Source organism: Bactrocera dorsalis, chromosome 3 (genome assembly GCF_023373825.1).
Source record: "Bactrocera dorsalis isolate Fly_Bdor chromosome 3, ASM2337382v1, whole genome shotgun sequence".
Taxonomy (NCBI): domain Eukaryota; kingdom Metazoa; phylum Arthropoda; class Insecta; order Diptera; family Tephritidae; genus Bactrocera; species Bactrocera dorsalis.
The window spans coordinates 60,960,041-60,987,680 of NC_064305.1; the positions used below are offsets into that span (position 1 = coordinate 60,960,041).

Below are 27,640 nucleotides of genomic sequence, written 5' to 3' on the forward strand. Positions count from 1 at the left end.
TTTAAAGAAAACTGTTTCAACAGAAGATGTTGGTTCTGAACTATTACCCGACGGTTGGAATGACCGAGGCAAGAGATACGCCTTGCGTTATTTACACAACGGTCGATTGTATCTTCTAATAGGCCATAATACAGAGGATTTTATTACTATGAATTTACTCGATGTGAAGGACACCAAGGTTACTAATATAACTTTAAATCCACAAGAATGGATAAAACAACTTAAAGGAACGCTAAACACAATGATGCCTGAAGCATCGCTGATATCAGATCGTTATCGCAAAGAGTTAGTTGACCCGGTAATTAATCACTTATATGAAATATTTTTTTTTGTAAATGTCTAAAATGATTTATGTATGCAGGTCTTCACGGGAAATACGCGGGAGGTTACTACGCAAACAAATGTAAACCAAGAATCACGAGCACCAAACTTCCGCGATCCGCTCGCAATAGGCGGGCCGATGAGACCTGGCGGGTGAGTAGCAAAAATTTTATATGTGAGCATTAAGATATGCATTTCCGGGCGGATGCCTACAATTGTGTGTTTGTCTTGTAGGGCAATGTGCAATGTTCACTATGTCATTTTGTTATATAATGCAACAAGCTTGTCACAGTTTTTTAATATATGTTAGACACTGTATTTATATTTATATAAAAACATCTTGAATCAATAAATAAAAATATAAACGATAACTATGTACCAGAATATTGGTTTGGTATATCAACAATTCAGGGGACAATAGCCGACAGCCGAACCTGTGTTTGGTCAATGATTCATAATATATATTATTTGTTTCATGTAATACTGTAATCTTAGCTCTCAGGCACATACCGCAAATATTGTTTTTTTTGCGGTTCGATTCGCAGTAAGAACACAAGCTTTTTATGATTCAGGGTATTTTTTGCTGATAAATGTTTGTATGTGTGCATATTAAAACTACAAACTCTCTTTAAAAAAGCTTCAAACTCTTCAACTTATGTATATCGTATAACTGCTTGTATAACAAACAGGTTGTTAACCCTTAAATAAAAAAGTGTCTGATTTATCATGTACTTTTTGGTATAATTTATTTTATTTTGTTGTTCTTGTTTTTATTTCCACGTTTATCAATATTATCATCATCTATGAAATCAAATTTCAAAATAGCTATCAGTTTTTGTTTAAAAAAATATATGTTTGGTACGCAAGGGTTAAGTTAATGAGGTGGCGTAAGCAATCAAGAAGTTAAAATTCCCAGACAAAGCGTGTGCTTTAGTATATTTACAGCCGCGATCATAAACGCTAATTTTTCCAACTTTCATATATTTTTGCGGTAAAATTTATAGCATGCAAACCAACAACATATTGGGCATAGTAATGTTATTGCTTCGCTCAACTGCTTCTGTGAAGTGTGTATAAATTGATGCTGGTATTAAAGTTTTCATTTCAATTTCCAATAATTGTCATATTTTTTGCAGTTCTTTTCGAATGGAGCCTCGGCCGTTTGGCTTTCCCGACGTTGGACGCGGCGACTTAGATCCTTTGGGTCGCGGTGGTCCTGGTAATCTCTTTCCGATGCCTTCACGTCCCGATTTCAATGCCGGTCTGAATCCGCGTTTCGATCCCGTTGGTCCAGACGGACGTATTCTGCGCGCCGATCCTAATCCGGATCATCTGCAACCACCAAATTTTGGTTTCGACTACTATATGTAATAACGAAAATGCGATAAAAAAATGCCAAAAAGCATATGAATTATTTTCAATATTCATAAAGGATGTAATTACATACATAGGTTATTAATTGTTGGTTAAAACCTATTCTTTTGATAGTTGCAAACTGTTTAATTCAAAAGCGGACTTCAACATGTGCCTTTAACGCACTTCTAACTCAATAATACTGAATGATAATAAGAATTTAGGTTAAAGAAACTAATAATAAATAAATATATTGTAAAGGGATTAATTGCAACTTTACTTGAATGAGTCTTAACCATTGATTAAATAACCGAAAATCGAAAGAGAAAAATAATTAGTTTGTATTGGTAATTTTTATATCGATTCATCGACTGCAAGACAAGTACATAATTTGGTTTAATATTTGAAATGCATTTGGGTGAAAATATGTTATATTTATTATTCAATAAAATAGTTTGGTTATAGTAAACCTGGAAACAAAATTTCTAATTTAAATATTCACGAGGGTTCAATGTAGTATTATTTTACGAGTTGTTTTTGAATTGTTGTATAATTTCAATCACTTAAATCTGATTTCTCTTGACATTCAGAGTAGAACGTTTGATGTTGTTCTACGTTCCGGTGGTAAGTTTATTGTAAAGGGTGATCCATTTCGAGGATCCCTACTTTTTTAAAACGAAACAGAAACTTCACGACAACTTCAGAAACGACACTAAACCGTTATTTGGATGAAATGGCTGCTCTTGAATTTCTTCAGGTTGCTCTTCGTCCTAAATGCCGCAATTTTGCTTCTTTACATACCCATTGAGCCAGAAACGGATCTCATCGCTGAACAAAATTTGGCTCAAAACGTCGGATCTTCTTGGAACTTTTCAAGAGCCCATAGAGCGAAACGATGTCGCATGGGAAAGTCGAGTGGCTTCAGTTCTTGACGTAAAATTTTTACGGCACGTAGTCCAGCAACATACTATAAAAACACTCTCGAATGAAATATAATTCGGTTTTGTGATGTCTTTTATGCCAAAAATGGAAAAATATCAAGTATTTTACCAAATCCACGGGGTTGCTGGAGCTTATTTTGGTTAACACTCGGCTGCATAATGAGCCTAATAATGACCTAATTGCCGCCGCTTGCGGTCCTCCACGTTGTTCTTCCTTTTCGCTGTTTAGCGCCAATTCGAGATACCTAGTCAGCATATCCGCAATCTCTTAATTCGTTGAACTATGTCAATGTCGTCGTATACCTCGTACAGCTCGCATAAATCTTCCGCAGAACCTTTCTCTCGAAAACTCATACCTCCGACTTATCAGATGTCGTTATGTCCATGCCGCTGCATTCCATATTGCTCATCGCCACTTTACAGCTTTATTCTGGCGAAAGCTGGACCAAAAAGGAAAAAGTGTCTAAAAGTTCCAACATCATTTTCTTCATTGCAACTTTGAAAAGTTGCGTTCTCCAGAATCTTTAGCCTCAGCGTGTGAATGTCAATGCGATAATGTCTAGTAATAGCTCAATGGGCCTTTTACGTTTCACTTTGGGACAGAAACCAACACACAAGTGACCCTTACCAACGCTTGCTGCGCTCGAGAGCCACAGATTCAGTGATCAAATGCAAGACATGGGAACCGCTTCTCTCACAAATGGAATTTCGGTAAGAGTGCGTTTTCTTACAAGCTCATAAGCCTTAGAATTCCCAACTATTTCGCTGTGGTCAGACACCTCGTCAAGTTTAATATGGAGGTAGAGGAATATCCCTTTCTGGGACTCTTAATGTGTGCAATTTTCCTGAGTCTGATAGCAATCTTCGCAGCTATACATCTGCCGGCTATGTCGATAGGATCTAGTTATATGTAAAATTGCATTCAGTGCCATCATTTGTGTTGTACGTAGTACTCGTATACCGTTAAAGATTAGAGACGCTCGTTGAACACATTCTAGGCGTTTTGCGTTTGTAGCTTTACCGAACGCTCTCCACCACATAAATAGAAAATATAAGGCAAGCAATCTTTTCCTCTCCCTATTCTCGACATTGGGCTTCCATCGTTGCTTTAAATCAAGGATTACGCCCGAGAAAGTCAACTTTTCGACAGAGTGAAGCCGAGAGCTTCATAATAAAGGAAGGGGTGTGTCCAAGATTTTGTACCTCCTGTTAAATAAAATCAGTTCAGTTTTTCTATTGACAATATATGGGATGCTTGAGGCGCGGTTGGGGTGCTAAGGGCGGCACTCGAAATTGAACGCTACCCTTAGCTGCCTCCAAGCCTTGGGAATGTGGCCTAATCTAACACAGTTTGCGTAGCTACATAACATCTTCACCGTCCGCTGAAGTTATGCAGATTTTTGTTTTAATTTCAATTTTTGAGAAGTTCTAGTCAGTTGTATTATTTTTATGACAGACACTGTATATACCTTTCCATATATGCTTAGCATGTTCAAATGTTCACCGCGTGGCGTTTACCGTTATCCAGTAGTATTGCACATAATTATTGCCCAATAGCAAGCATTTTGTCTTCGATTTGTAAGCCAGGTGCCACAAAACATGGCATTTTTGCTGCGAATTGCTTGCCTATTGTCAGACTAATTTGTCAGAAAGTGACTATGCGCGCGCCCATGCTATTGGCTATTTTAATTTTATGGTGATCATATACAATTTTAGAAACACTTTTATTTACAATATGAACTTTTCGCTTTAAAATTAACAAGGTTAAGTTTAGTTGTTCAATTTGTGTTAAAACTGACACTTTGTACTTATTTTTATAGGCGTGGCAAAAATCAAAATTTATCTATTTGGAATACCTACCTCCTCACTAGGGTGGGTCGATTCCCGACTTTTTTCGTTTCGGTATTTCTAATAGTGCGGAAAAGTTGCCTTAGTACTTCCTGATTCCAATGCAACTTTTTGTTTTGAGATCGGATTGCATCTTCAACCCGAACCTCGGCCTTGAAATTTCGGAAATTCGCCTAAAATCGTGAAATTGTCTACCTAGCACCTGAAATACGCATCTCATGGCAAAATGTATAAAACAAAAGTTATTTGTCACGTCATTTGCTACCGAAATGGTATATGTGATCATGGCCGTAGGACGAACCGTTCCCGAGATACGAGCGAAAAGGCGGCGCGCCACAGCGCAAGGTCAAAATTGTTGCAGCTCTCAGCTAACCTGTATTGGTCACCCAGAACCCACCGCGTGGAGGTAGCTGCTCTTCGGGTTCCTCCCAAGCCCAACCCAACCAACCAACCATATGTCAGGCTTGTTTTAGTCTGAATCTGTGTCAAATTTATTGATAAAATCAGATTTTGTACTAAACTTTGGCACTTGTTGCCTAGATTTCAGTGTAGAGCGTATAAAAAGATCACTAAATTGGGGGCCAATAACTTTAGAAGATGCCTCTGTCACCAGTTTGACGATTCTCTCGACTGCCACGGTGTGAGAGGGGAATTCACTAAATTTCCATACCTCTGCAGTGTCTCCCGACAGCCCTTTAATGAGTCCTCACCAGGCCCGTAGCCAGCTTTTCATTTCGGAGGGGGCTGAAGTAAAAACATATATAAACTTTGAATTTTCTGTTTATTAAAAAAAAAAAAACAATATAAATTCATATACGTATTACTTAAATTATTTGGTAGTTGTAACTTAAATAAGTAATATTTTTCTTTTCTTCTTGTTTGCCATATCATTATTTAATTCATCTGGATCTATTTTAATATCCCAGTACACTGCAATAACAGCAAGTGCACTCAGCCGCTCATTGCGCATCACACTGCGTGGTAAAGTTTTTATTCTTTTTAAGGTTGAAGAAGTTCTTTCGAAGGAAGCGGTCCTCACTGGAAGAGTTGGTAAAATTGTAAGCAGGTAGTGAATATTTTTAAAATACGTTGCATCGCAATGTTGCAGTAATTTCAACACTTCTATGGTTGGATCTATTGTTGATAAGCTGGTACACCACAATCGATACTTTGATTTTAATGCTGTCATTAATATTTGCTCCTCGAAGTAAATAGTTAAATTTTTTAATTCTTCGGCATTATCAATTGCAGCAAAACCTGGGAGTAGAATTTGAAATGACGAGAGTATATCCTCATTCACTAATAAACGTTCTGTCATGTTTTGAATGAGAGCATCAACGCATGGAATAAATATTGTAACTCTGAAGTGGCTTTCAGGGGTTGTGCAAGGTGGATTAGCACTAGTAGTTTGACGCGAAGTCACTCTAGGCACTACAAGATCTATGTCATAAAGATCTTTAGAGATTTGTGATGCTGTTTGGAAAATATCGTTGAAAAAACCATCCGCTGTTTCTCTATCTGGTGCAGAGTTCTTATTAATTCTTTGGCTCGGTTCATTGCTGATACAAAATCCATAGATTTTTCTTGGAGTTACACAGACAGTGGCAGCGTTAAGCTGAACAATTGCTCACAGACGAATAGACTAAGCAAAAAATCGCTTTTCTCTACCGCTGCTAAGAAGGCTGATGCTTTAGACGAAATGGACCATGTCTTACTCGAAATTATTTCCAAACTTAGTACAATAAATTTGAAAAGCTCCACAAAGCTTATAATGCTTTCATGCCTTTCTATAAACCTTGTTTCACAAAGGCGAACAAGTCGTCTTTTTTTGCTTTCTGGTGCGTGCTTCTGTATAACGTCCTGGAAAGTTGTGTTTGCATTTGAATGGTTTCTAAATAAATTTGCTATTTCACTGACAATACCAAGGCAGTTCCGTATTGAAGGTAATGACATAGTATTAGAAAGCGCAAGGTTCAATCGGTGACTAGCGCAATGAACATATCGTGCTTTTGGATACAGTTGTCTTATCCTGGTTTGCACTCCACTTAAATGCCCTGATATGTTTGCTGCTCCGTCATATCCCTGGCCAACCAACTTCGCCATATCAAGATGGAGATCTGTACAACGCTTAAGTATGACTTTTGATAAGTTTTCAGTCACCGTCTAGTGTAGTTGCGTACGACTGTTATAGGTTTGAACTGAGTTGTGTATAAGAGTTTCTAAAGATTCAGCCAGTGATAAATCTTTTTTATTTGCGATTTATTTAAAAAATTTCCTTATTATTTGAAAAATTGAAGCATGAAAATATCACAATGCTGTTGTTGGGAGATCATAAGGAGCATGCATGCATATGTTTATGTCTTCATATTCATATTCATGCATACATACATACATATATTTATGTCTCTTCATATTCTTGGGTATGTGAGACAGAGAACATAATATGTTTTGTACACATTTTTCGGTGTCAAAAATGAAACAAAATATAAACAAGCAAAACGAAATTCTTCGTTGGGAGTCTCTTTATATTCTCTGCTTCGGCATATATGCCTTGTCATCATATGACGTAAATACATATGTATATATCTGTCTCTTAATACTCTCGGTTAGAATATGTGAGAGAATTGTAAACAATGTTAACACAGAGAACATAAAACATAGAGAAGGTGCAGGTTCGACAGAGAACATTTTGTAGATTTTGGAAGGGAATTCACCTCACATCAGAATTCACGATGTGAAATGTTAACATTGTTTACAATTCTCTCACATATTCTAACCGAGAATATGAAGAGACAGAAATATGTATGTATATGTATTTACGGCATATGATGACAAGGCATATATGTAAGTATGCCGAAGCAGAGAATATGAAGAGACTCCCAACGAAGAATTTCGTTTTGCTTGTTTATATTTACATATATTTACATATGTATGTATATGCATGTATTTGTACACACTTCCGAACAAATAATGCACAAGCATACAAACATACATATGCATGCACATGTGAATATGTCACCAATAAAAAATTGAAGCATTGTTCTAAAAAAACAACAATTGTCTAAATAGAAGAAGCATCACAAGTCAATATGGCAACCGAATTGAAGAAGCCCAAATGTAGTAAATTTTACAACAAAATCGATTTCATTCATAAACGCAGGCGCATATGCTACAAGCGACCTCGCTTCATTCATATAAACAGACGCCGTAGCATCTGCTCGAGCATGACTTTGCCAACAAGTGCCTTTTCGCGACGATGGCAAAAGCTAAAAATCATAAATTGCACAACTTTCTGGTGCTTCTCGCAAAAATCTGCGTCGATATGTATTCACGATCATACGTGCATACATATTTACGCACGTTTGTTGGCGAAGCTGTCACAGCGGCAAGGAAAGCGGTGACGATCGGCGGCCATTACTTTATTTTTTTGCCCTTGGTTGCCCGTGACAACGTAGATGCCAAAAAATTGTGTTCGTAAACAAACAAGACAAATGTGAGAAAGAAATAATATATGTATGTATGTACATATGCATATGCCATAAAAATTCTATTGCTACGAATATGGAAATGTTAACGAAACAATGCGAATATGCATATTTCATGAAGGTCATTAATTTTTTTGAAGAAATGAAAGAATGAAATGAAGTGTTTATATGAGCACATTTATGTAAGTTCATTTGGCACATCTTCATTTTATAATAGTCAAAATTAATGTAATTTCTGAAATAATTATTTATTTAAAATTATTTTTTATTTAATTTTATAATATACAATTTTTACCATTTTTCGAAAAACAATGGTTCATACATATTATAATACAAAATAATCACGCATAAGTATGTGACAATGGTTCATATAATACAAAATAAGCATGCATACATATGTATGTGACTCAGAGAATGCTTTTTTACATTCTCTGTGTGACTTTGTATATTTTTCTTCACATCATTTCTCTTTACTCATTCTCGCATGAATTCAGTCGTTTTACATACATATGTATATTTCTGCTAGAGACATGCTCATTTCTGCTAAATAGCAGCGAAATGGTGAAATTCCGTGTCACAATCTTATAAGCTCTGTTAGCCGTCCATTCGAACATCATACAGAATTCAATTTGCACCTTCTCTATGTTTTATGTTCTCTGACTCAATCAACTTGATCAGAGAAAAGTTGGTCTGAAAATCTACAACTATACAAAAGCATTTTTATCAAATAGAACATTTGTGGTCAACGTAAACAGATATACTTGTAACTACATAAATTAAACTTAAAAAAATTAGAAAATGGAATACCACAGGGGACGTTATTTCTAATCACATTTGTAAAAATAAATGCTTTAATGAAAAAAGTTAATAACATATCCCACTATTTCTATGCAGATGACCTCTATTTTATTTCGAAGATTAACGATGCAAACACTTAAAATAAAGATTTGAAAAACTTGTCTACTTTATTTACAAATTGGTCATTCACATCGGGTGCATCTCTTAATTTTGAAAAGTGTAAGCAACTACATAAATATGTATATGCAAGAAGCGGAACTGCAATCTTCCAGACCCAGTGTTTCACAATCATATCATTGAAAGTATGCCCTATCTTAAAATCCTAGGAATGACCATCGATCAAAAACTCACTTGGAAATACCAAATCGAAATCCTATGTGAAGACCTTTCAAAACGAATAAATCTACTCAAAATTATATGCACCTTGAAAAGTGCCGCACATACAAGGTCATTATTAAATATTATGAAAGCCTTGATAATGGGGAAGATCTACTATAGCATATACTTGTATATGGCAAAACATCCAACGATGCAGAAAATCAAAAGCACGTATAATTAGTTTCGCGTTTCGAACAACTCCAATGGCATAAATACTCTATGAACTCAAATTCCCTCCTATTGAAGACTGCTTTTTTAAATTAACTGAGAATAAAATATATAACTGCATACAAAACTCTGATAACATTCTGTACACAGACTTCAAGGCTCTAGCTTACTCGAAAAGATACCTAAAAATTAATTTTACTTGTACAATCATAGAAATCCTCAAAATGGATAAGAAGATAGGCAAAGATTTATCGATACTAAAAACCTACAAAGTTACAGTCCTCCCTGGAAATCTGCAGAATCTCTTTTCGTATACAGTGGTTTTCACAAAAATAGCACGAACCCACTTGCTTTAAGGCAACTACATGTCGAGGAAGTATAAAAATGGAAGCAAAAGAGCTGGCTAATTTGGTACTGTGATGGTTCAAAGAGATTTGAAAACACTTTTGCTATTACAACAGAATCAAAAGAACTAATCAAAAATGGGCTTTTGCCTAGCTATACGGCTATCTTCACCTCGGAAATGACAGTCATATCAAATCGAATATTAAGAAAAAACACCAGCAACGTGTTTTGATGAGACTTAAACTCGACCATACTAAAATAACGCACGTTAGTGATTTAAATACCGTTATAGCAAAACTGGACTACGAAAATATATGTAAGTAAACATCTACCTCCTATACTATTAAAATTAATTTAGCGTTAAAAAGTACACATAAGTAAATTGATATGTATCTATACAAAATGGGACGAAGGACAAAGCAGCCAGTTTTCCTTTGTTTTTCTGGTATGTCTATAAATTTATTTACAGGCCATATTAAAATAAATAAATACATTAATAAGTGGTTTTATATGAAATTTTTGAAGAATTCTTTGTTATCAAGCGATCTGTCAGTTTATTTGCAGCAGCTGCTTTAGTCGGTTGCGATTTTTACAATAGATAAAAATATAGAGCAAAGATTTTGTCTCAAATTTTGTATTTTTAATCGAATTTCGTTTGCTGAATAGTTGCGAATGTTGGAAAAGGCTCACGGTGATTCAGGTTTATCAAAGCCACAAGCCTAGGAGTGCTACAAAGCTTTCAAAGACGGTCGAAAGATCGTTGAAGACATATCTCGTTCTGAACGATTTTCGACCTCTTCAACTGATGAAAATATTAAAAAAGTGAAGGATATGGTGCTTGAAAATCGTCAACCAAATGTTACAGAGAAAGATGAACTTTTTTCAAAAAGAATACAATTGTGATCGAATTAAAAGCCAAAAACGTAATGAATACTATCGATCGACCACCGCATTCAACTGATTTCGCTTCTTGTTCTCAAAACTAAAATTGCCGCTCCGTGGAACCCGTTTACAGTCGATCGAAGTGATAAAACAAAATTCGCTCAAAGAGCTGAAGGCCATCCCAAAAAGTGCTTATGAAAAGTGTTTCGAGGACTGGAAAAATCGTTGGCATAAGTGTATTGCATCTGGTGGAAATTATTTTGAAGGCGACAAAATACAATTTCCGGGTACTACTTTTTGTCACGATGTGAAAGTCAATTGAGTGAAATAACACGCAGATATCTCTTGTTACAACATTAGGTTTGTGTCTTAAGTCTTTTGTATGAATGCTAATATTTGCTACAATTTGTAATTTTTTATAACAGAAATATTGCTTTATCACCATATAAAATTATAAATTTCAATACAGAAACTTTTTGTGCTCAATATTGGCTTAGACGCAATAAATTATGAAAAGGAGGAAGTTGAAGGACATGACTTGAGCTGTATTAGTGTTTGTTTACAGATTTGGCAATTAAGTAGTACATATTTGCACAAATTCTACTTATCATAATTCATAAAGATAGTATAAAATGTAAAAGGGCTCAGGGCGTAGGTCGCAGTACATTCCTCAACTTTTAATAAAATATAATGAAAGCGCTCGAAAAGATTCTCTGCCTCACGCCATGATTTTTTTAACTAACCATGAATTCCGTCACAAAAAATTCCAATTAATAAATTATAAGCACATATTTGTAAGATTAGAACCATTTCTTGGATATGAACCTTAACCTTTTGCTATATTAGAATGTAGAATCTAATTTTTTATTGCTCAATAGTATAAGAAAGCTAATGCCGTTCAAGTGCATCGAAATTTTCCCTTCTTTAAAGTCGGCTTCAAAGTTAATAGAGTCTTTTAGAGAACAATTTATACAACATTACCAATGCTATATGCCATAATATCCCAAAAATGTAAATAATCTTTTCACAAAAATTGAACTGTGCCGAAAACCAATACATCTACAGTATTGTGAGTTGTCAAATCGTTTACTCCACTTAACAACTTAATAGGACGTGGCGGTTGGTGATTGTAATAATTGCACTTAACTTTATTTCCAATAATAATCTAATAACTCACTTTATATAATTTTAAATGCTCAACAAACGGGCCATTCATTTGCTAACAAAGCCGAAGACCCGCTTGGCGCTGGCTTCGGTCGACAAATCTCTGAAGTAGCTGCGATCATTCGCCAGTGTCCACACTTTGTCACACGTTTACGGTGACTATGCGAATTGTTTGTTGTTTTTTTAGTTATTTTTTGTTTTTATATTATTAAATTGTTTTTGCTACTTGAATTTATGGCCGCATTGAGCGTAATGAACACATTTCTTTCATTGTTTCGCCATACCTAACATTTCCATCCGACTTTGCGGTGAACGGTTGCGGCGTTGCGGCTGCAGTTCCTCGTTGACTTCGTGTGAAAAATGAAAAAAAAAGAACAATATCACTTGGGTGTAAAAGTGTATGTTGTCACTTTATTTGTGGTTTTATTATTTCATCGTTTATTACTAGGGTAGTTAGATAACTTGTTGGCGTTTTGAGTATATTTTAGTTTTATTTCTCAAATTAACTTCATTTTTTCATATTTTTGAACGAATTCTTGGTTACCCCAAAATAAACTTTTATTAATATTGATCACCTAATGATCACCATGGTGCAGAAGCGATTCTTTAACATATGGCTGAAGCAGACCATGACTTCTGTTCTTAGACCAATTATCCTCTATGTAGTCAAAAAACATTCGTTTGAAGGCGAGCTAAAGTCAGAAGGTGAATCATTCCACCCCAGGGTTGTGCGCTGGATTTGGGACTTGCCGCGTAAAACAACACCTTCAATGAAAAGGACACAACAGCCTTGGATGAAAGATGACGAACACTGCAAACGTGCTAAGAATAACGATTTAAGGGCATTTGCCCCGGTAAATGAATGTCTAGCCACAATCCGTTTTTCAACATATCGTTGATTTTCGAAGATGTCTTCTATGAGAATTGATCCCGCCAAAATCATGCTTGGTGACTTTAACGCCTGGATGGGTAAATAAGGTATCTTTGGTCGGTAAATTCAGCCTCCATGATGAAACCTCCACAAATGGGTTGAGACTGATCGACCTCGCTGGGGTCCGAAATATGGTTATCTGCATTACTAAAAAATTCATCAAGCTATCTGGCTGGTGTTGTGACAGATGGAAGACACGTCTCTAGTGTTACTCTTGTAGAACCCCCCGAGGTGTTCTTATAACTGATGCCCAGAGCATACTCAAATTATGGAGGGAACACATTTCCACCTTGCTAAATGGTAGTGAAAGCTTAACACCAGGAGGTGATGAACCCGATTCCTTCATCGATAACGGTGGGGCAGACGTTTCATTGTCCGACTATGAAGAAGTTGGAATAACAATTACACGTCTGAAGTACAACAAAGCGGCGAGGGCCTGGCCGAGCTATTCAAATACGGCGGCGAAGAAGTGATAAGAAGCATGCATCAACTTCTTTTCAGATGATTGGAATTTGCCCAATTTAAAAAAGTAAGAGCCTACAATCTGCGCCAAGTACCGTGGAATAAGCTTCCTCCTCACATATAAGGTTCTATCGAGTGTATTGTATGAAAGATTGAAGCTCACCGTCAACATACTGATTGGACCTTGTCAGTGTGGCTTTAGACCTGGAAAATCTACCAAACGCCAATCACCACCAACCGTCGATTTCAACTTGCTTTTGACAGCACGAAAAGGAGCTGCCTTTATGCCAATTATCATCTCCGTCCTGCTATTTGGTGCAGAGGCATGACCAATGACAACATCTGATGAGTGGACATTACGAGTTTTTGAAAGAAAGGTTCTGTGGAAGATTTGTGGACCTTTGCGCATTGCCAACGATGATTGGATGAGCTGTATGAGATATGCGACGACATTGACCACGATTAATTTGCGCGCTTTTGTAAATTCGGCTATAACTTCGTAAGCGGTGTCTACGGTAATAAAAAAGAAGAAGATATAGATTGTATGACTCAACCTGCAATAAATTTCTTGAAATAATCCAAAAAGTATAAACCACATATTAAAACTGTTCAAAATCGATCCATTCCAAGTCTCCAAATCCAAAACATGGGTTTAAACTTAGAATACTGCCAGGTCGTGTTAATCCTCCCTTTCTTTCTTAATAATTCGGTAGAGAAGCCAAAACACGAACACGAAAATAATTAAGTAAATATTGAGAAGAATCGATAGCAGCTATAAAAATTTTCGGTACAGACTATATATAGTATATAGATAACGAATGACAGTTTCTTATACTGAACAGATGACACTGAAATAATTTCCCTGTGATTTCAAATTGACTTTAAATCTAGTTTCAAGTGACATTTTTTAACTACAAAGTCTACGTAATGCTTTAACAATCGACTATTTTGAAAACGATTTTATTAAATGTAAGTTACAGTTCGTTCCCTTTGTGTTTACTACAATGACAATAATGAATGGAAGCCTAAACTGTGGCTAGACAGAACTATAAATCAGATTAAATAATTATTTGACGTTGGGAAGCTTGAAGAGCTTTTAATACACTGTAATCAATATTAAAGAAAGATTTGAACACTCCCAATTGATAAAAAAATCATTTGGATTTATGCAATAATTGTTAGTAAGATTGAAAACACGAGCAAATCTCCAATCAAATTTGCCATCTATTCACGACGTGCAGCAGGTGTTAAGTGCATATTGCCACAGCGTACACTTGTGCAGCAAATTCATTATCAGCCAGACATCAAAACGTGCACAGCTTCCTTCCTCTAACACATGCAACAACAAAGTTAAAAGCCATTTGAAAACACCTTCACTTGCAGCCAAGTTGATTCAATGTTACAGCTGCCACGACCGCCAAACGCCGAACGATTATGCAATGCTTGCCACATGCGCACTCGTACAAGTAACCAAGGAAAAAGGCGACAATAAACAAACAAAAAATGATTTAATAGGAGTATATGTTTGCGAAGTCGCCTATCTGCGATAAAACACAGACTCAACAAATAAACACACAGCGAGTAAGGTGGAGATACGTTGGTACCCGAAACTGAATTGGGTGTTATAGAAGCCTTGGTAACACCAAAAATTTAAAATATATATCGTAAGTTCCGGTAGAATATGTAGTTATTAAAAACCTTTGCTAGTGAAGAAGTTTTTAAGGCAAAAAACTCTTAAAAGGTAATGTGTTTTAGATAAGTATGTTCCAAAAATTTTATTATGGATATTAATACAATTTCTCTTCAATAGTGAAACTCGTGTTATACATATATGTATGTATTTCCAAAACGAGATTAATTTTAAAAATTTACATAATAAATCTTTGCTTACGAGGAACTTAACTAGTTGTATTTTAAACGAATGTCTATTCTTACTCAGAAAAGTATAAGAGATAAATTAAGTACTACATTCTAATCGCTATTACAAGTAACTTAGGTAAGAGTCATATTAAAGATATTGAACTACAATAAAACTGTAAGCAAACTGAAAGCCTGAGAACCCTTTATACTATATTTTGAGTTTTGGTATACATTTGGGGTCATTTTATGCATTAAGGAGCATTCACTTGTTAGATAATGTCAAGAAGAGAAAATGCCGACTAGGCTAAGAATGTGACTATTAGCAGGAATATTATGGCATCAGACGCTTTTAAATCTAAAATTGTAAAAATTTATTTTTCTTCTTTGGAAAATAATGCAGGGGAGTGATAGTAACTTCATTTAAGTGACCTGTTTAGACGCTCGTGGTTGGCAAAGCCTGATACGTTTGCACTGCTACATGAATAAGATAGCTTGCGATATCCGAGTCAACTTTATAGGCGCTAATGGCCGCCAAAGAGTGACACGGTTGCTCTGCAAAACGGTTTACTTATTTTATATAAAGCTCAAACAACTCACGAATTTCCAAGTGATCTCTGGGTAGCCAAAAAACATCCGTTTGAGTAAGAAGTTGAGAAGAGCCTACTCAGGGTTGTACGCTTGGTTTGGGACTCGCCACGTAAAAAACACCCCCAATGAAAAGAACAAAAAGCATTGGATGAGAGACCCTCTTTTTGATGACGACCACTGCAATGTTTGGTCCGTCAATTGGGAAGGTGCCGCTTATAAACTGGTTGATGTCCTCGAGAGTAAAAGCTGACATCACCCCCGTCTGAGAAGTGCGATGAACGGGACAAGGACTGAGATGAGTAAGTCTTTTGGCATTTAGTACAGTGGCAATATAAAAGTGTGCAAATTTAGTGAGGGATTCGAGGTGGGAGAGACTCCGCCGCCAAGTCCTAGCATTCACCCGTTGGATGAACGTCCAGCCACAATCGATGTGACCGTGTCGTGTCGTGGTTGGCATCTTTAACGCTAGGGTGGGTAAAAAGGCATCTTTAGCATAATATGCTCCGAGATCCTAGCATTGCCACAGATCACTATTTTGTTGTACTTGAATTTAAAGAGATCCGTTAAAAAAACGAAACATTAATTTTCACTATAAAATCTCAATTAACTACTTTACAACAATCATCCATAAGATGGTCTTTATACTACTGTGATCAAATTGAATTTTTAATTTATACTTCGCGTATTTTTCGAATCGGTAAAATTTTTTGCTGTAAGTTGGTAGTACTGTTAGTGACATCTATGCTCTATCGAAATATTCATTAGTATTTGAGATACGCGTCGTTTTATGAGGCTCTAAAAGCAAATTCTTCAATTTTTGCCATGTCTGAATTTATTGAAAAAAGAAGAGCGATAATGCACCATCTCATACTGCATTTTTTATTCGTGATCATTTCGCCACATTTTCAACTAATATCGTGCCGCAACCACCGCATTCGCCTGATTTACTTTCGTGTAACTTCTGGCTATTCAGCAAATTCACATGACACGTCCGAGGACACCGTTTTGACTCAATTGAGAATATAAAAGCTGAATCGAAGAAGGCTCTGTGGCCATCACGAAGGAAGATTTTTCCAAGTGCTACGATGACTGGAAAATTCGTAGGGATAAGTGTATTGCAGAGAGAGGGAATTCCTTTGAAAGAGATGAAATGGACAAAATTCACCTTTTCAATTTGATCACAGTAGTATACTCATTCTTTCTTTCTCTATCACTGAACCGGGATTTTACGAACATTTTCGACTGCTTTACCTTATACGAGTATTGATATGATAAGATAAAAGTTGATATGATAAAAGTTGAACAATCTTTAAAGGCAGCGTTGCTTGTGGGCATAAAAACGGAACACAAATAAACACGTGACATGTATCGAAATGCAATCAAAGCCAAAGAAATGCAATTCCTTCACATTGTCAACACCATTCGTCATCTTTGACGGTCAATGCCACAGCCGAGACTTGTTGACTGGTCGGCCGCTGTTGGCCTAGCGCTCTCATTGTCATGGTTAATGCGGAAAATATCATAAATCAGAAATCATCATCATTTAAGGCACTATTACGTTTTAATGCAGCAGTTCGCAATGATAAATGTCCCGTTAAATACTCGCTCTTGGACTTAAATGTGCATTTGTAGGTGCGAGTATTTAATAACCGGTAACTGCAATAGTAACGGTTTCATATTAATGATTATTGAACGTCATGAAAATACCTGTTAACATATGTACATATATAATATAGATGGATTTCTATACATATGTATTCACTTATATTATATTATATACATTTATTTATATATGGATAATTATTTAAAATATGCGACTGGTTACTTCATTGTCATATATAGACGATTATATACTTATATAGATCTTAGTCTCCTACCAGTTGGCTCAATATCCGCAACATATTTGCACTCCTCCATACAACTTCCATTCATCTACATATACTACAAACACATACGTACATATATGTGGGAAGTAAGCTCATAAGTCAAGGAAATTGTAATGGGAGTAATTCCAAAAGGAATGAGTGTGAAACTTCACCCCGGAGGCAGAGTTACACTAGCGTTGAAAGTGTTGCTGACGACAACTAAAATGAAAGTATGCAAAATAGTGTAACAGTACTTATACATTTAATAACTTTACATATATACTTACATATGGATAATAACTTCATTTGTATGGGTGTCGTTATGAGAAGCTTTGGTAAGCTGAGTAGGACGTATCAAATAAATGTTACGATTTTGCACCAGACATTAAAGAAGAGCACGAAGTGTAAATATTAATCAGGAAATAGCGCAGTGCGAGATGAAGTCTCCATAACTACGTGGTTGAGGTAACATAGTAAATGGTATAAACTAACTGTACTAAGCTCAAGCTTGACATTGAGAGTAATTGACCTCTTCTTCTTCTTATTTGGCGTAGACACCGCTTACGCGATTATAGCCGAGTCAAACAGCGCCAGGGTTTTCTTTCGCTACGTGGCGCCAATTGGATATTCCAAGTTTTTTTTCTTCACATGGTCCTTTCAACGGAGTGGAGGTCTTCCTCTTCCTCTGCTTTCCCGGCGATTACTGCGTCATCTCAGAGCTGGAGTATTTTTATCCATATGGACGACATGACCCAGCCATCGTAGCCGCTGTCTTTTAATTCACTGAACTATGTCAATGTCGTCGTATATCTCATACAGCTCATCGTTCCATCGAATGCGATATTCGCCGCGGCCAACGCGCAAAGGACCATAAATCTTTCGCGGAACTTTTCTCTCGAAAACTCGCAACGTTGACTAATCCGTTGTTGTCATCGTCCAAGCCTCTGCACCATATAGCAGGACGGGAATTATGAGCGACTTACAGAGTTTGGCTTTTGTTCGTCGAGAGAGGACTTTACTTCTCAATTGCCTACTCAGTCCGAAGTAGCACCTGTTGGCAAGAGTTATCCTGCGTTGGATTTCTAGGCTGACATTGTTGGTGGTGTTTATGCTGGTTCCTAAATAGACGAAATTATCTACAACTTCAAAGTTATGACTGTCAACAATGTCGTGGGGACCAAGTTGCCAGTGCAACAACTTTTTGTTTGATGACATGTGATATTTCGTCTTGCCCTCGTTCACTACCAGTCCCATACACTTCGCTTTCTTATTCTGTCTGGAGAAAGCAGAACCAACGACGCGGGTGTTGAGATCGATGATATCAATATCATCGGCATACGCCAGCAGCTGTTCATCTTTTCACATAATAATAAGCAACATCCAATTACGTATAGTACATATTTACTATATGTATTCATAATACTTAATAAAATAGTGAATTAAATATTAAATAAGTTTATGTTCAGGCAGTTAATAAAAAACGGCGGGTGGTAATTACATAACTCAGTGCACCATTAACAATGATTTTTTACAACCAATAGTGCGATACTTATCAGTCGATTGCTTGCCTCATACTCATATCGCAAATGCTACTCATATTCATACTTAGATGATGACCCGATATGCGATGCACGTTCCAATTTGCACGCTCATAAATTCATACAATCAAAATCGGAACGTGCAAGAAAGGAGACCAGCTGCACATTAACGGTTTGCTTCAAGCAGAAGTTTTTAATAATTTTATTTTCTTCCAAATCATTTTTTTTTGTCATGTTGTTACCTCTTACCATGTGTGGTATAGTATGTGCGTTTGCTTAAATACATATGTATATGTATGTAGGTGTGTCGGTGGTGGCGGTAGCCGTTACACGCCTCTTATAATTGGTAATTTATATTTTTGACGTGAATTGCTTTTATTGCGCTTTACATACCACTTGGACTTTTTAGGGTATTTCATCAAAATTGTCATAAAATTAAAGCAATTATCGCTGTTTAATAGTACCTATATGAATATTTTTTTTGAGTGATTTATTCATTCAAGGTGTTTTTAGCAATAATAAGTAGACAATTAGTAATAAATTAAAATATATATATAAACTAGAGGACCCGCCGCAAGTTTTACTGTGGCTGTACATAGGTATCTAATACCATCTATATGATATTAGTTAATAAATATTATTTAAGAATAATCGCATTTTTGGTGAAGCAACTTGTGTCAGTTTACAAAAAATGAATCATAAAGAATTTCGTGCGTTAAGAAAGAATTGGCTTTTGGGGTAAAAATACTATTGAATTTGGGTTCAGTGAAATCAATCGAGTCCAATCGATTGTCAGCCTAGTGGACTGCATATTAAGAAACGGTTCTCAAGTTGGAAAGACAAAAAAAATCGGCTGGCAAGGTTATGGCATCAGTCTTTTGGGATGCCCGTGGTATATTATTCATCGAATGATAAATGAGCCAGTTTTAATTCATTGCATTGTGTATTTGATTGCAGTTCTATTCTACCATTCCTAATATTTAGCAATTTTATTATTTTTCAGGAAGGATCAGTTTGAAATTGTACGCATATACATACATATGTATTCATCGTTCCCGTTTAAATATTGCATTGCTCTGTGCAATGCTTCGAAAAGATTTCTGTATATCTCAAATTTTAATAGACCTTTTTATCAACACTTCAGTTATGCCACTATTTTTTATGCCAGACCTTTTGCAATTGTAAATTGCCTGTCAAGATACCCCCTCCAATAGTTAGCAGGTATGAAAAAAATATTATAGCTACCCATAGATGTATTGAATGACCCAATTTATTACTTAAGAACGAACAACTCTGTCTACAATATGAAAACTTGATCTACAGATGTCGCCTTTTACTTTGGCATCGTTTTGTTTAATACTATGTACAGACCAAAAATTTCAAAGATTAGATCACATTTAAGCATTTCATAACCCAACAGTGTTCTCACTGCCGTTAGAAAGATCAAAAAACAGCTGTTATTGTCATTCAAGAATTCACATCGCTTAATATTTATCAAAAGAAAAGATTGTCATATAGTATTTTGAAATAAAAGCCGTCTTTTTTCAAATATTTTCCATATTATAGAAATAGTGGATGCATTTTTTCGTTTGCTTGGTCGATTTTCAGGTGAAATTAGATTCATTGCTTTAAAAAAAATTTGTTTGTTTACATTTTTTTTCCCTTTGTAGTGTATAAATCAGCTGTGATAATGTAACAGTTTTCCAGTGCTGACTAGTATTTTCCAGTGCTGACAAGTAGATTGCGCAAAATCAGAGTCGCACGGACAGATTTAGCGTGGATCAGTTTCAAATCATTTCAATGAAGTGATTTGGAACTGTCATTTTTGTATGGCGAAATCTTGATAAATTTTTAAGATTAGTGGGATAATCCATTCAACAGCCGAAATCGTGTGATTAAGTGTCGGTCTGAACATAGTATAAGGCACGTTTACGCGAATTTAAGGTTTGAATATTGAATACTGCGATGGTAGCGCCATCTATCGGCCAAACATTTAAAATTAGCAATTAATTACAAATGAAAAGATAATTTAAAAAAACATTTTCCAGTGGACCAAATTGTAAATCTAAACCATTCTCGAATCTCCTTGAACATACACACAAAATTTTATCAAAATCGGTCCATCCGTTTAGGAGCAGTTCAAATGCAAACACACGGTCAGAAGATTTATATACATATATAAATAATAAATTATTATAACAAACAGAACCTTTTTTGTTTTTTATTTCACATTTATCAAACCTCCCACCCATATTAAAAATTTCTCCACATTTCTAACAGCTCGTCTATATTTTAGGCCGGTCCGAAAATATTTCCTATTTTAACTTCAAGATGTAACATATCGCTTAAAAAAACTATGTTCATTGAAGATTTTATTTGTTATTTAATATATTTGTGATCTAATACGATAAACAGGTCTTCAGTTTACGAGTATAAAGCTTTCTTTTGATAATGTGTTTGATTGTTTGTTTCAGAAACGGTTTCATTCAGGATTAATTAGAAAGTTTCCATCAATCGCACATTCTCATGAGGTTTGAGAACTTGAAGAGTTGTGATCAGATTTGGAGAATACCGTTTATGTTGAAACCAATTCCATAAAATTTTCGATTTCATTGATTTACTTAATATATGACGAATTCTCTCGATTTTGAATTCGAGTGGCACCCACTTTGCAGAGATATATTGATTAACCAAATGTTTATTAGTTTTGTATCCAATACGTTCTTCAATTGGATATTGAAAACATTTTTTCAATGTTTTCGTCTGTAACTTTCGAATGTCCTCTGAACTTGTCGACACCTGGAGCGGGTCGATTAACAGGGAGCTAAAAAACGGAAAAATCGAGTACGCGGGAAATGTTCTAAGGATTATTCTGAACAACTTTGCCCAAGAAACCATCAGTCTAAAACTAGTTTCGAGCTTGCGATTTTTAAGGCGATATTTTTAGGAATTATAAAATTTGTACGTCAGTTTTGAGATATTCGAATGAAATTTGGTATTCTGATATTCTATTGCTAATATATCGAGTCCGTCAGATTGGACAACTATATCACATATCTTCTATACAACCGACTATTTAGATTTTTCAAACTTCGCTTTAAAAAACGCTGATTCGAAACCGGTTTCAGATCATAGTCTCCTAGACTTTTAATCTCAGAATAATCCATAGAACATTTCCAGCATACACGATTTAAAAAAAATCGACCCGCTCTAAAGGACGTAGAGTCGAATAACATCCATTAAGTCGCTCTTTTGTATCGAAGCATTTTGTAGGTTATGTTAGGTTAAAATATCGTCCTAACATGGATTTGACTTGAATAGCTTGTAGCCGGTCCGTTGTGGTGTCTGGAAATCTTATATAATTAATCACACAGACCCTTATAAATCGACAAACCGCTTTGAGTCAATCACAAAATTGTTAAGGCGGCTAATGTCAGTTTCAGTTATGCCTTCTGGAACGCTGCAAGTATGACTGTCGGGATGTCTTAACCGCAGTCTTGCAAAAGCGGGACAATGGAGGAGAAAGTGTTTGAATGTTTTCACTTCACCTTCTGGCATACAACTTTGACATTTTTCCTCAAACTGGATTTTCGGCATAAATGTGGATTGAATAATGCCCAGTAAGACCTTATTTTTTATTCTGTAACCCAAAAATGCTTTAATTCACTAATAATTGTCTGATAATTAATTCCAGCGGCACTCTTTCATGGAGAGGATAGGAGTTTTTCGGATTATTTGGATAACCAAGGTCTCGCTAAGTGCCCCGCCAACTTCATGACGGCCAGCATTTGACTGCGTTTGTTACTAACTCTGCCTATCCTTACTGTTTGCAACATAAAAATATGAATTTTACAAATTAAATATATGTATGTATGTATGTATGTCTATCATGCCATATTGTATTAAATAACGGCATTATTACTCAGCCGTCTTCGAAAATAGGTCCAACAAAAAGAAACTAAGCAAGAAAACGGGAGCTTTTGGCCTGAAGCGAGAAAGTGTGAATTGCGTTTTTTGTTACGTGCACGCATGCTCCCATCTACACACTCACATGCACTTACGCACACTCAAAAATTCCCCTACATACACACTCGTGTGTACAAGCAACCAAATAACTTCCTCATCGGCCCAATAAAGCGCTCAGTTAGCGCTGCGTGCGGTTTCTGCCACAGCAACACCCGAAAAGCAATTACAACAACAGCGAGGTGAACAGGATTACACTAGATTTTTTTAGCCGCCGCCACTTGCTTACTCCCCTTTTCCATTTCTTTATTTATTGACCACACAATCTGCCGTCTATTTTGACCGAATATGCATAGTCGCCACACCGGTGTCAGGCGCTTGTCGCGATCGTGTGCTCCATATGCATATCCGCTAGCGATTTGTCTCAGGAAATATGACCAAAATAGGGAATATCAATTGCTGCGGCGGCCACACCGCTCCACTGGTGTGCCTCGTCCACATATCTATGTGTCGCTACGCGGCTGGAGGCGTCGCCACGTTAGCGCGGCAATCAACTGTCTGCGCGCCATTAACGAAGCTTCGCGTCTCGGCTTCGATTCAGCGCCTTGCATTTTGTTGGTGCAATTAAAAAGTAATCATTGGAAAATTTGTGAAAAATCGTCGACTAACAAGATACATATATTCATAAAAAAGTCAATTGGAAAATTAAGAAAGCATTAGCAAAAGCAAAAACCACAAAAAAAATAAAGTTAACAATCAACAACAATGTTTTTGGCCCGATTATGTGTGGACTGGTTGGTGGCGCTGTGCTGCCATGCTGGCCAACATGTCCCATCTATAACATCTTTTACTTCCGAAATGCAGCCGGTGGCCAAGCGACCTTCCAGGCGACAATGCGCGGCCGCGTCTAATGCAGTCTTGTGCGTCTGCGTGTGCGCGTGTGCTGCGTACAACAACTATTTAGTTCGTCGACGTTGTTGCGCCTGCCTGCTTGCGTTCGTTGGGTGGCTTCCTGTTCGCGCCGGTTTTGGTATTGTCAAGCTATAGAGGATTTTTTTTCACTTTCCACCGTTATACTCGTACACACGTTTACTTGTTACCTAAATTTATGCATGTTTTCAAACGCCTTTTTTTTATTCTCTCGTTTATATGATTTTTGGTTATGCGCTCGCGCCTCGATTTTGGGATTAGTGCGTGGCGGCCAATGCACTGAATTCATGCCGTTCGAAACTCACACCCACTTCCAAACATGAGGAGGTGTTCATATGCGAACAGGTATCGTGCGCGTACGCACTATTTTTCGGTTATCTGCTCTCGTTGCACGGCTTCGGTCCATTAGTCTGGTTTTCATATTTACTGTTATAGCCGTTGTCTGTTGCGTTGCGTTGCTTTAGTCATTTTTAAGAAAATTAATTGTCGTAACATTTTTAGCGCGACCACTTCCTCAAAAAAGCAATTGATCGACAAATGCGGAAAGGATTGCTTAGTGATTTTTGGCTCTCAAAGTCAACGATTTAATGTCATGAACTTAATTTGCGCACATTTGCACGCGACGGCGGCCAGTAGGGATGGTAAACTCGATTTTTCGAATGTCAAGAACCGGTTCTTAATCCACTTCGACTACTGAAAATCGATTTAAAAATCGATTATTTAACTAGAAAACTCGATTCTCGAGTAGATTCGGGATCGAGTTTACCATCCCTACTGGCAGCCATCGGGGCACATATAAAACCTCCGCACAATAACCACCACAAAAAAAAATGATTTTTTTATATATAAACAAAAGTCCAAAAATAAAAGGAATAATCCAATAAGTGTATATACATATGCATATTTTGCTCTTTTTAACCAAAATAAGCAAAAATGTTTACAAAAGATAAGAAAATCACTTTTTGCCTAAGATTTCGCATATTATCAATTCCAAATTTGTGGAAAAAGTACATACATATGTATGTACATGTGTCTATTCACTATTTCTTCATAAAAAAAACTATAACTCATATGTGACGTGACATTTTTTTTCCGCTTAACTTCATCCATTTTTCTCGTTTCGTGGACGCTCCTCTTTATGTAAACAGTTATTTTTGCGAAATAGGGTGAATTCCCCGGTTGAGGTTTTTCAGCTCTATTAGCCGTCCAATCGATTAAAGTAGTGAATTACCGTGCGATTCTGTACTGTGATACAGTCTCAAGTGTCTAAATTTGAGATTTTGAGTTAGAGACAATATTTGAGACTTGAGATGATTTTGCTATTCTTTAAATGACAGTCACAAAATCTATTACATTTCATTATTCAGAGATGTTTTTGCTTTGCTTTGTACTTGAATGAAAATAAATATGTCGATAACAAATGTTAAATTTTCTATAACATAGTTAAAAAACATCATTATCCATAAAAATAAAAGTTGACTTTGTTTCATAATATTTATGTAAAATTGATTTATTTTTAACCTTTTCGTGTTTGAGTTTCTCGCAAAATATAAAAAAAACCACAATCGATTAATATCTATGATGATCTCTATTCAGAATATTCAAAATAGCAGACAAGAGTTCGTTTTGGTTTTGTGACCTGCTAACTACCAGGTCTCACATTTAAGGCAATATATTGAGACTAACGCTAGACACTGTTTAGTGAATAGTAACTAGTCTCAAATTGAGACTTTACCTCAAAATGTCTCAAATAGAGACTAGAGACTGGTTACAGAATCCCGCTATTAATCACATTTACTGCTATTCACCAGAACGAGTACGTATTCTGGCAGAAATATACATACATATCTATGTATGTATTGTATGACGAGAGAATGCACAGAGAGAAAAATGAAATGCTTCAAAGAAAAAATACAAATGTCACATATCTCTATGTGATCGTATAAACGATTTTTTCCCCGGCAAGTGGTAAAATTATTTCTCAAATTCTTCAAATGATATGTCACGTGCTGTTTTACGTATGTATACGTACATATGTATGTATTTCTGCCAAAGAACGTACTCATTTTTGCTAGAGAGAACATAAAAGCAGAGAACTTAAAACAATGAGAAGGTGCAAATTGAATTTGGTATGATGCTCGATTGGAAGGCTAAGAGAGCCGAATAACTTCAACAGAGGAATTCACCATACTCGATGCTATTTAACAGCAGAAATAAGTAAAAGACGACTGTTTACATACAGAAACGAGAAAAGTGGAAGAAGTGAGGCAGAAAATAAAAATGCTGTCACATATGCGTGATAGTTTTTTTATGAAGATAAAAAAGAAATTGTACACATTTGCACTTACCCAGATTCTCGGTTGGTACAGCATCCTTCCTGAGATTTTTTTTGCCAAATGCCTCTTTTACGAAATGATTTTCACAAACGAATGCGTTGGTGGGTGGAAAGTGGTCAGTGGGTAAAATTTTTAGATTCCACTTCCACTTTTCAGTCAGCTCCCTATCATTTGGGAAACTAAACAGGCGTAGTACCCCACCGCTGGTACTTTCGCAACCGCGCACACGACACTTTCTAAATTTTGGCATTCTTTTTAAATAACTATTATTAAAAAACTCAGCGAGCGAACGAAAACCAACCGACCGGCACAAAATCACAAACTTTATGAAATATATATGTACATACACACATACAAATATAATTCAGAGAACATAAAGCCATAGAGAAGGTGCAGGCAGAGAACGTACACATAAATACATATAAATGTACGTTCTCTGGTGCAGGTACGACAGCGAACATTTATAAAATTGGAACCGGAGAGTTCACCTCACAACCATGGAATTCACCCCATGAAATCGTAGCATTGTTTACAGCTCTCTCACATACTCAACCAGAGAACATGGATATGAATATGAAGAGAAGTAAATATATGTATGTATAAATGCCAACGAATGTAAAGAATGTCGTTTTGCCGTCGCCATTTCCATACTCATGTCTCAATTTTTGTTTTCGACCAAGGAATCGCATGTACATATGTACATACTTATGTATGTGCAATGTATGCAATTTTGTACATACTTATGTACATATGCTTTTGCGTTTTGCCTTCCGCAATGCCGTATTGACGTGTAAAATAATTATGATATGAGTAAATTTTTGTATGAATGCATCGTAATATTTATAGTCAAATTGGACTTGTATATTTAATAATTTTATTTGATTTTTACATAAATAATGTTAAACTCAGAGAACATAAAATAATGAGAAGGTGTACTTCGAATTTTGTATAAGCTGAAATACTTCAACCAAGGGATTTACCATGTTCGTTGCTATTTAGCAGAAATAAGTAAAGAACAACTCTTGTCTTATAGAGGAAAGTCCACGAAACGAGAAAAATTGAAGAAGTTAAGCAGAAAATAAAAATGTCATGTCACATATGCGTGATAGTTTTTTTATGAAGAAAAATTGGAAGACTTACATACGTACATATATCAGAGGCTAAAGAGATGTCCAACTCATCTCTCATTGAAAGTGAGAGACCAATTGCTAAACGTCAAAACCTCCTGAACTCTATCAACTGTCAAAGTTCAGGAGGTTTTGACGTTTAGCAATTGGAAACGACCAATGGCCAGATGGAAATCTTATCAGAAAAATATATAAACAGAGGAATTTGTTATATCGTTCAAGACCACTTACGTATAAAAAATGTATAACAGTGAAAATTAAATAGATTTGTGAAATTTAAATGCATATTATATATGTAATTTCGAATATAGGGCGTAAAAGATTGAGTGTAGCGTTTGCTGTATGGCACGTAGCGCC

At 36.1% G+C, this 27,640-nt stretch overlaps 2 protein-coding genes across 8 annotated transcripts in view; one reads left to right on the forward strand and one right to left on the reverse strand.

Annotated features, from left to right (window-relative positions):
• The window catches only part of LOC105222421 (proteasome inhibitor PI31 subunit), a 31,395-nt gene extending 29,239 nt beyond the window's left edge, over positions 1 to 2,156 (forward strand). For all 6 annotated transcript variants that reach the window (XM_049450726.1, XM_049450725.1, XM_029548769.2 and 3 more), the window contains 3 exons: positions 8 to 298; positions 362 to 474; positions 1,458 to 2,156. In XM_049450726.1, the coding sequence (XP_049306683.1) occupies positions 8 to 298; positions 362 to 474; positions 1,458 to 1,692 (639 nt within the window). In that variant the 3' untranslated portion in view covers positions 1,693 to 2,156. The remainder of the gene's footprint in view (positions 1 to 7; positions 299 to 361; positions 475 to 1,457) is intronic.
• The window catches only part of LOC105222420 (uncharacterized), a 42,382-nt gene extending 15,915 nt beyond the window's left edge, over positions 1 to 26,467 (reverse strand). For both annotated transcript variants that reach the window (XM_019989046.3, XM_049450717.1), the window contains exon 1: positions 26,169 to 26,467. In XM_019989046.3, the coding sequence (XP_019844605.2) occupies positions 26,169 to 26,406 (238 nt within the window). In that variant the 5' untranslated portion in view covers positions 26,407 to 26,467. The remainder of the gene's footprint in view (positions 1 to 26,168) is intronic.
• Between the last annotated feature and the right edge of the window lie 1,173 nt (positions 26,468 to 27,640).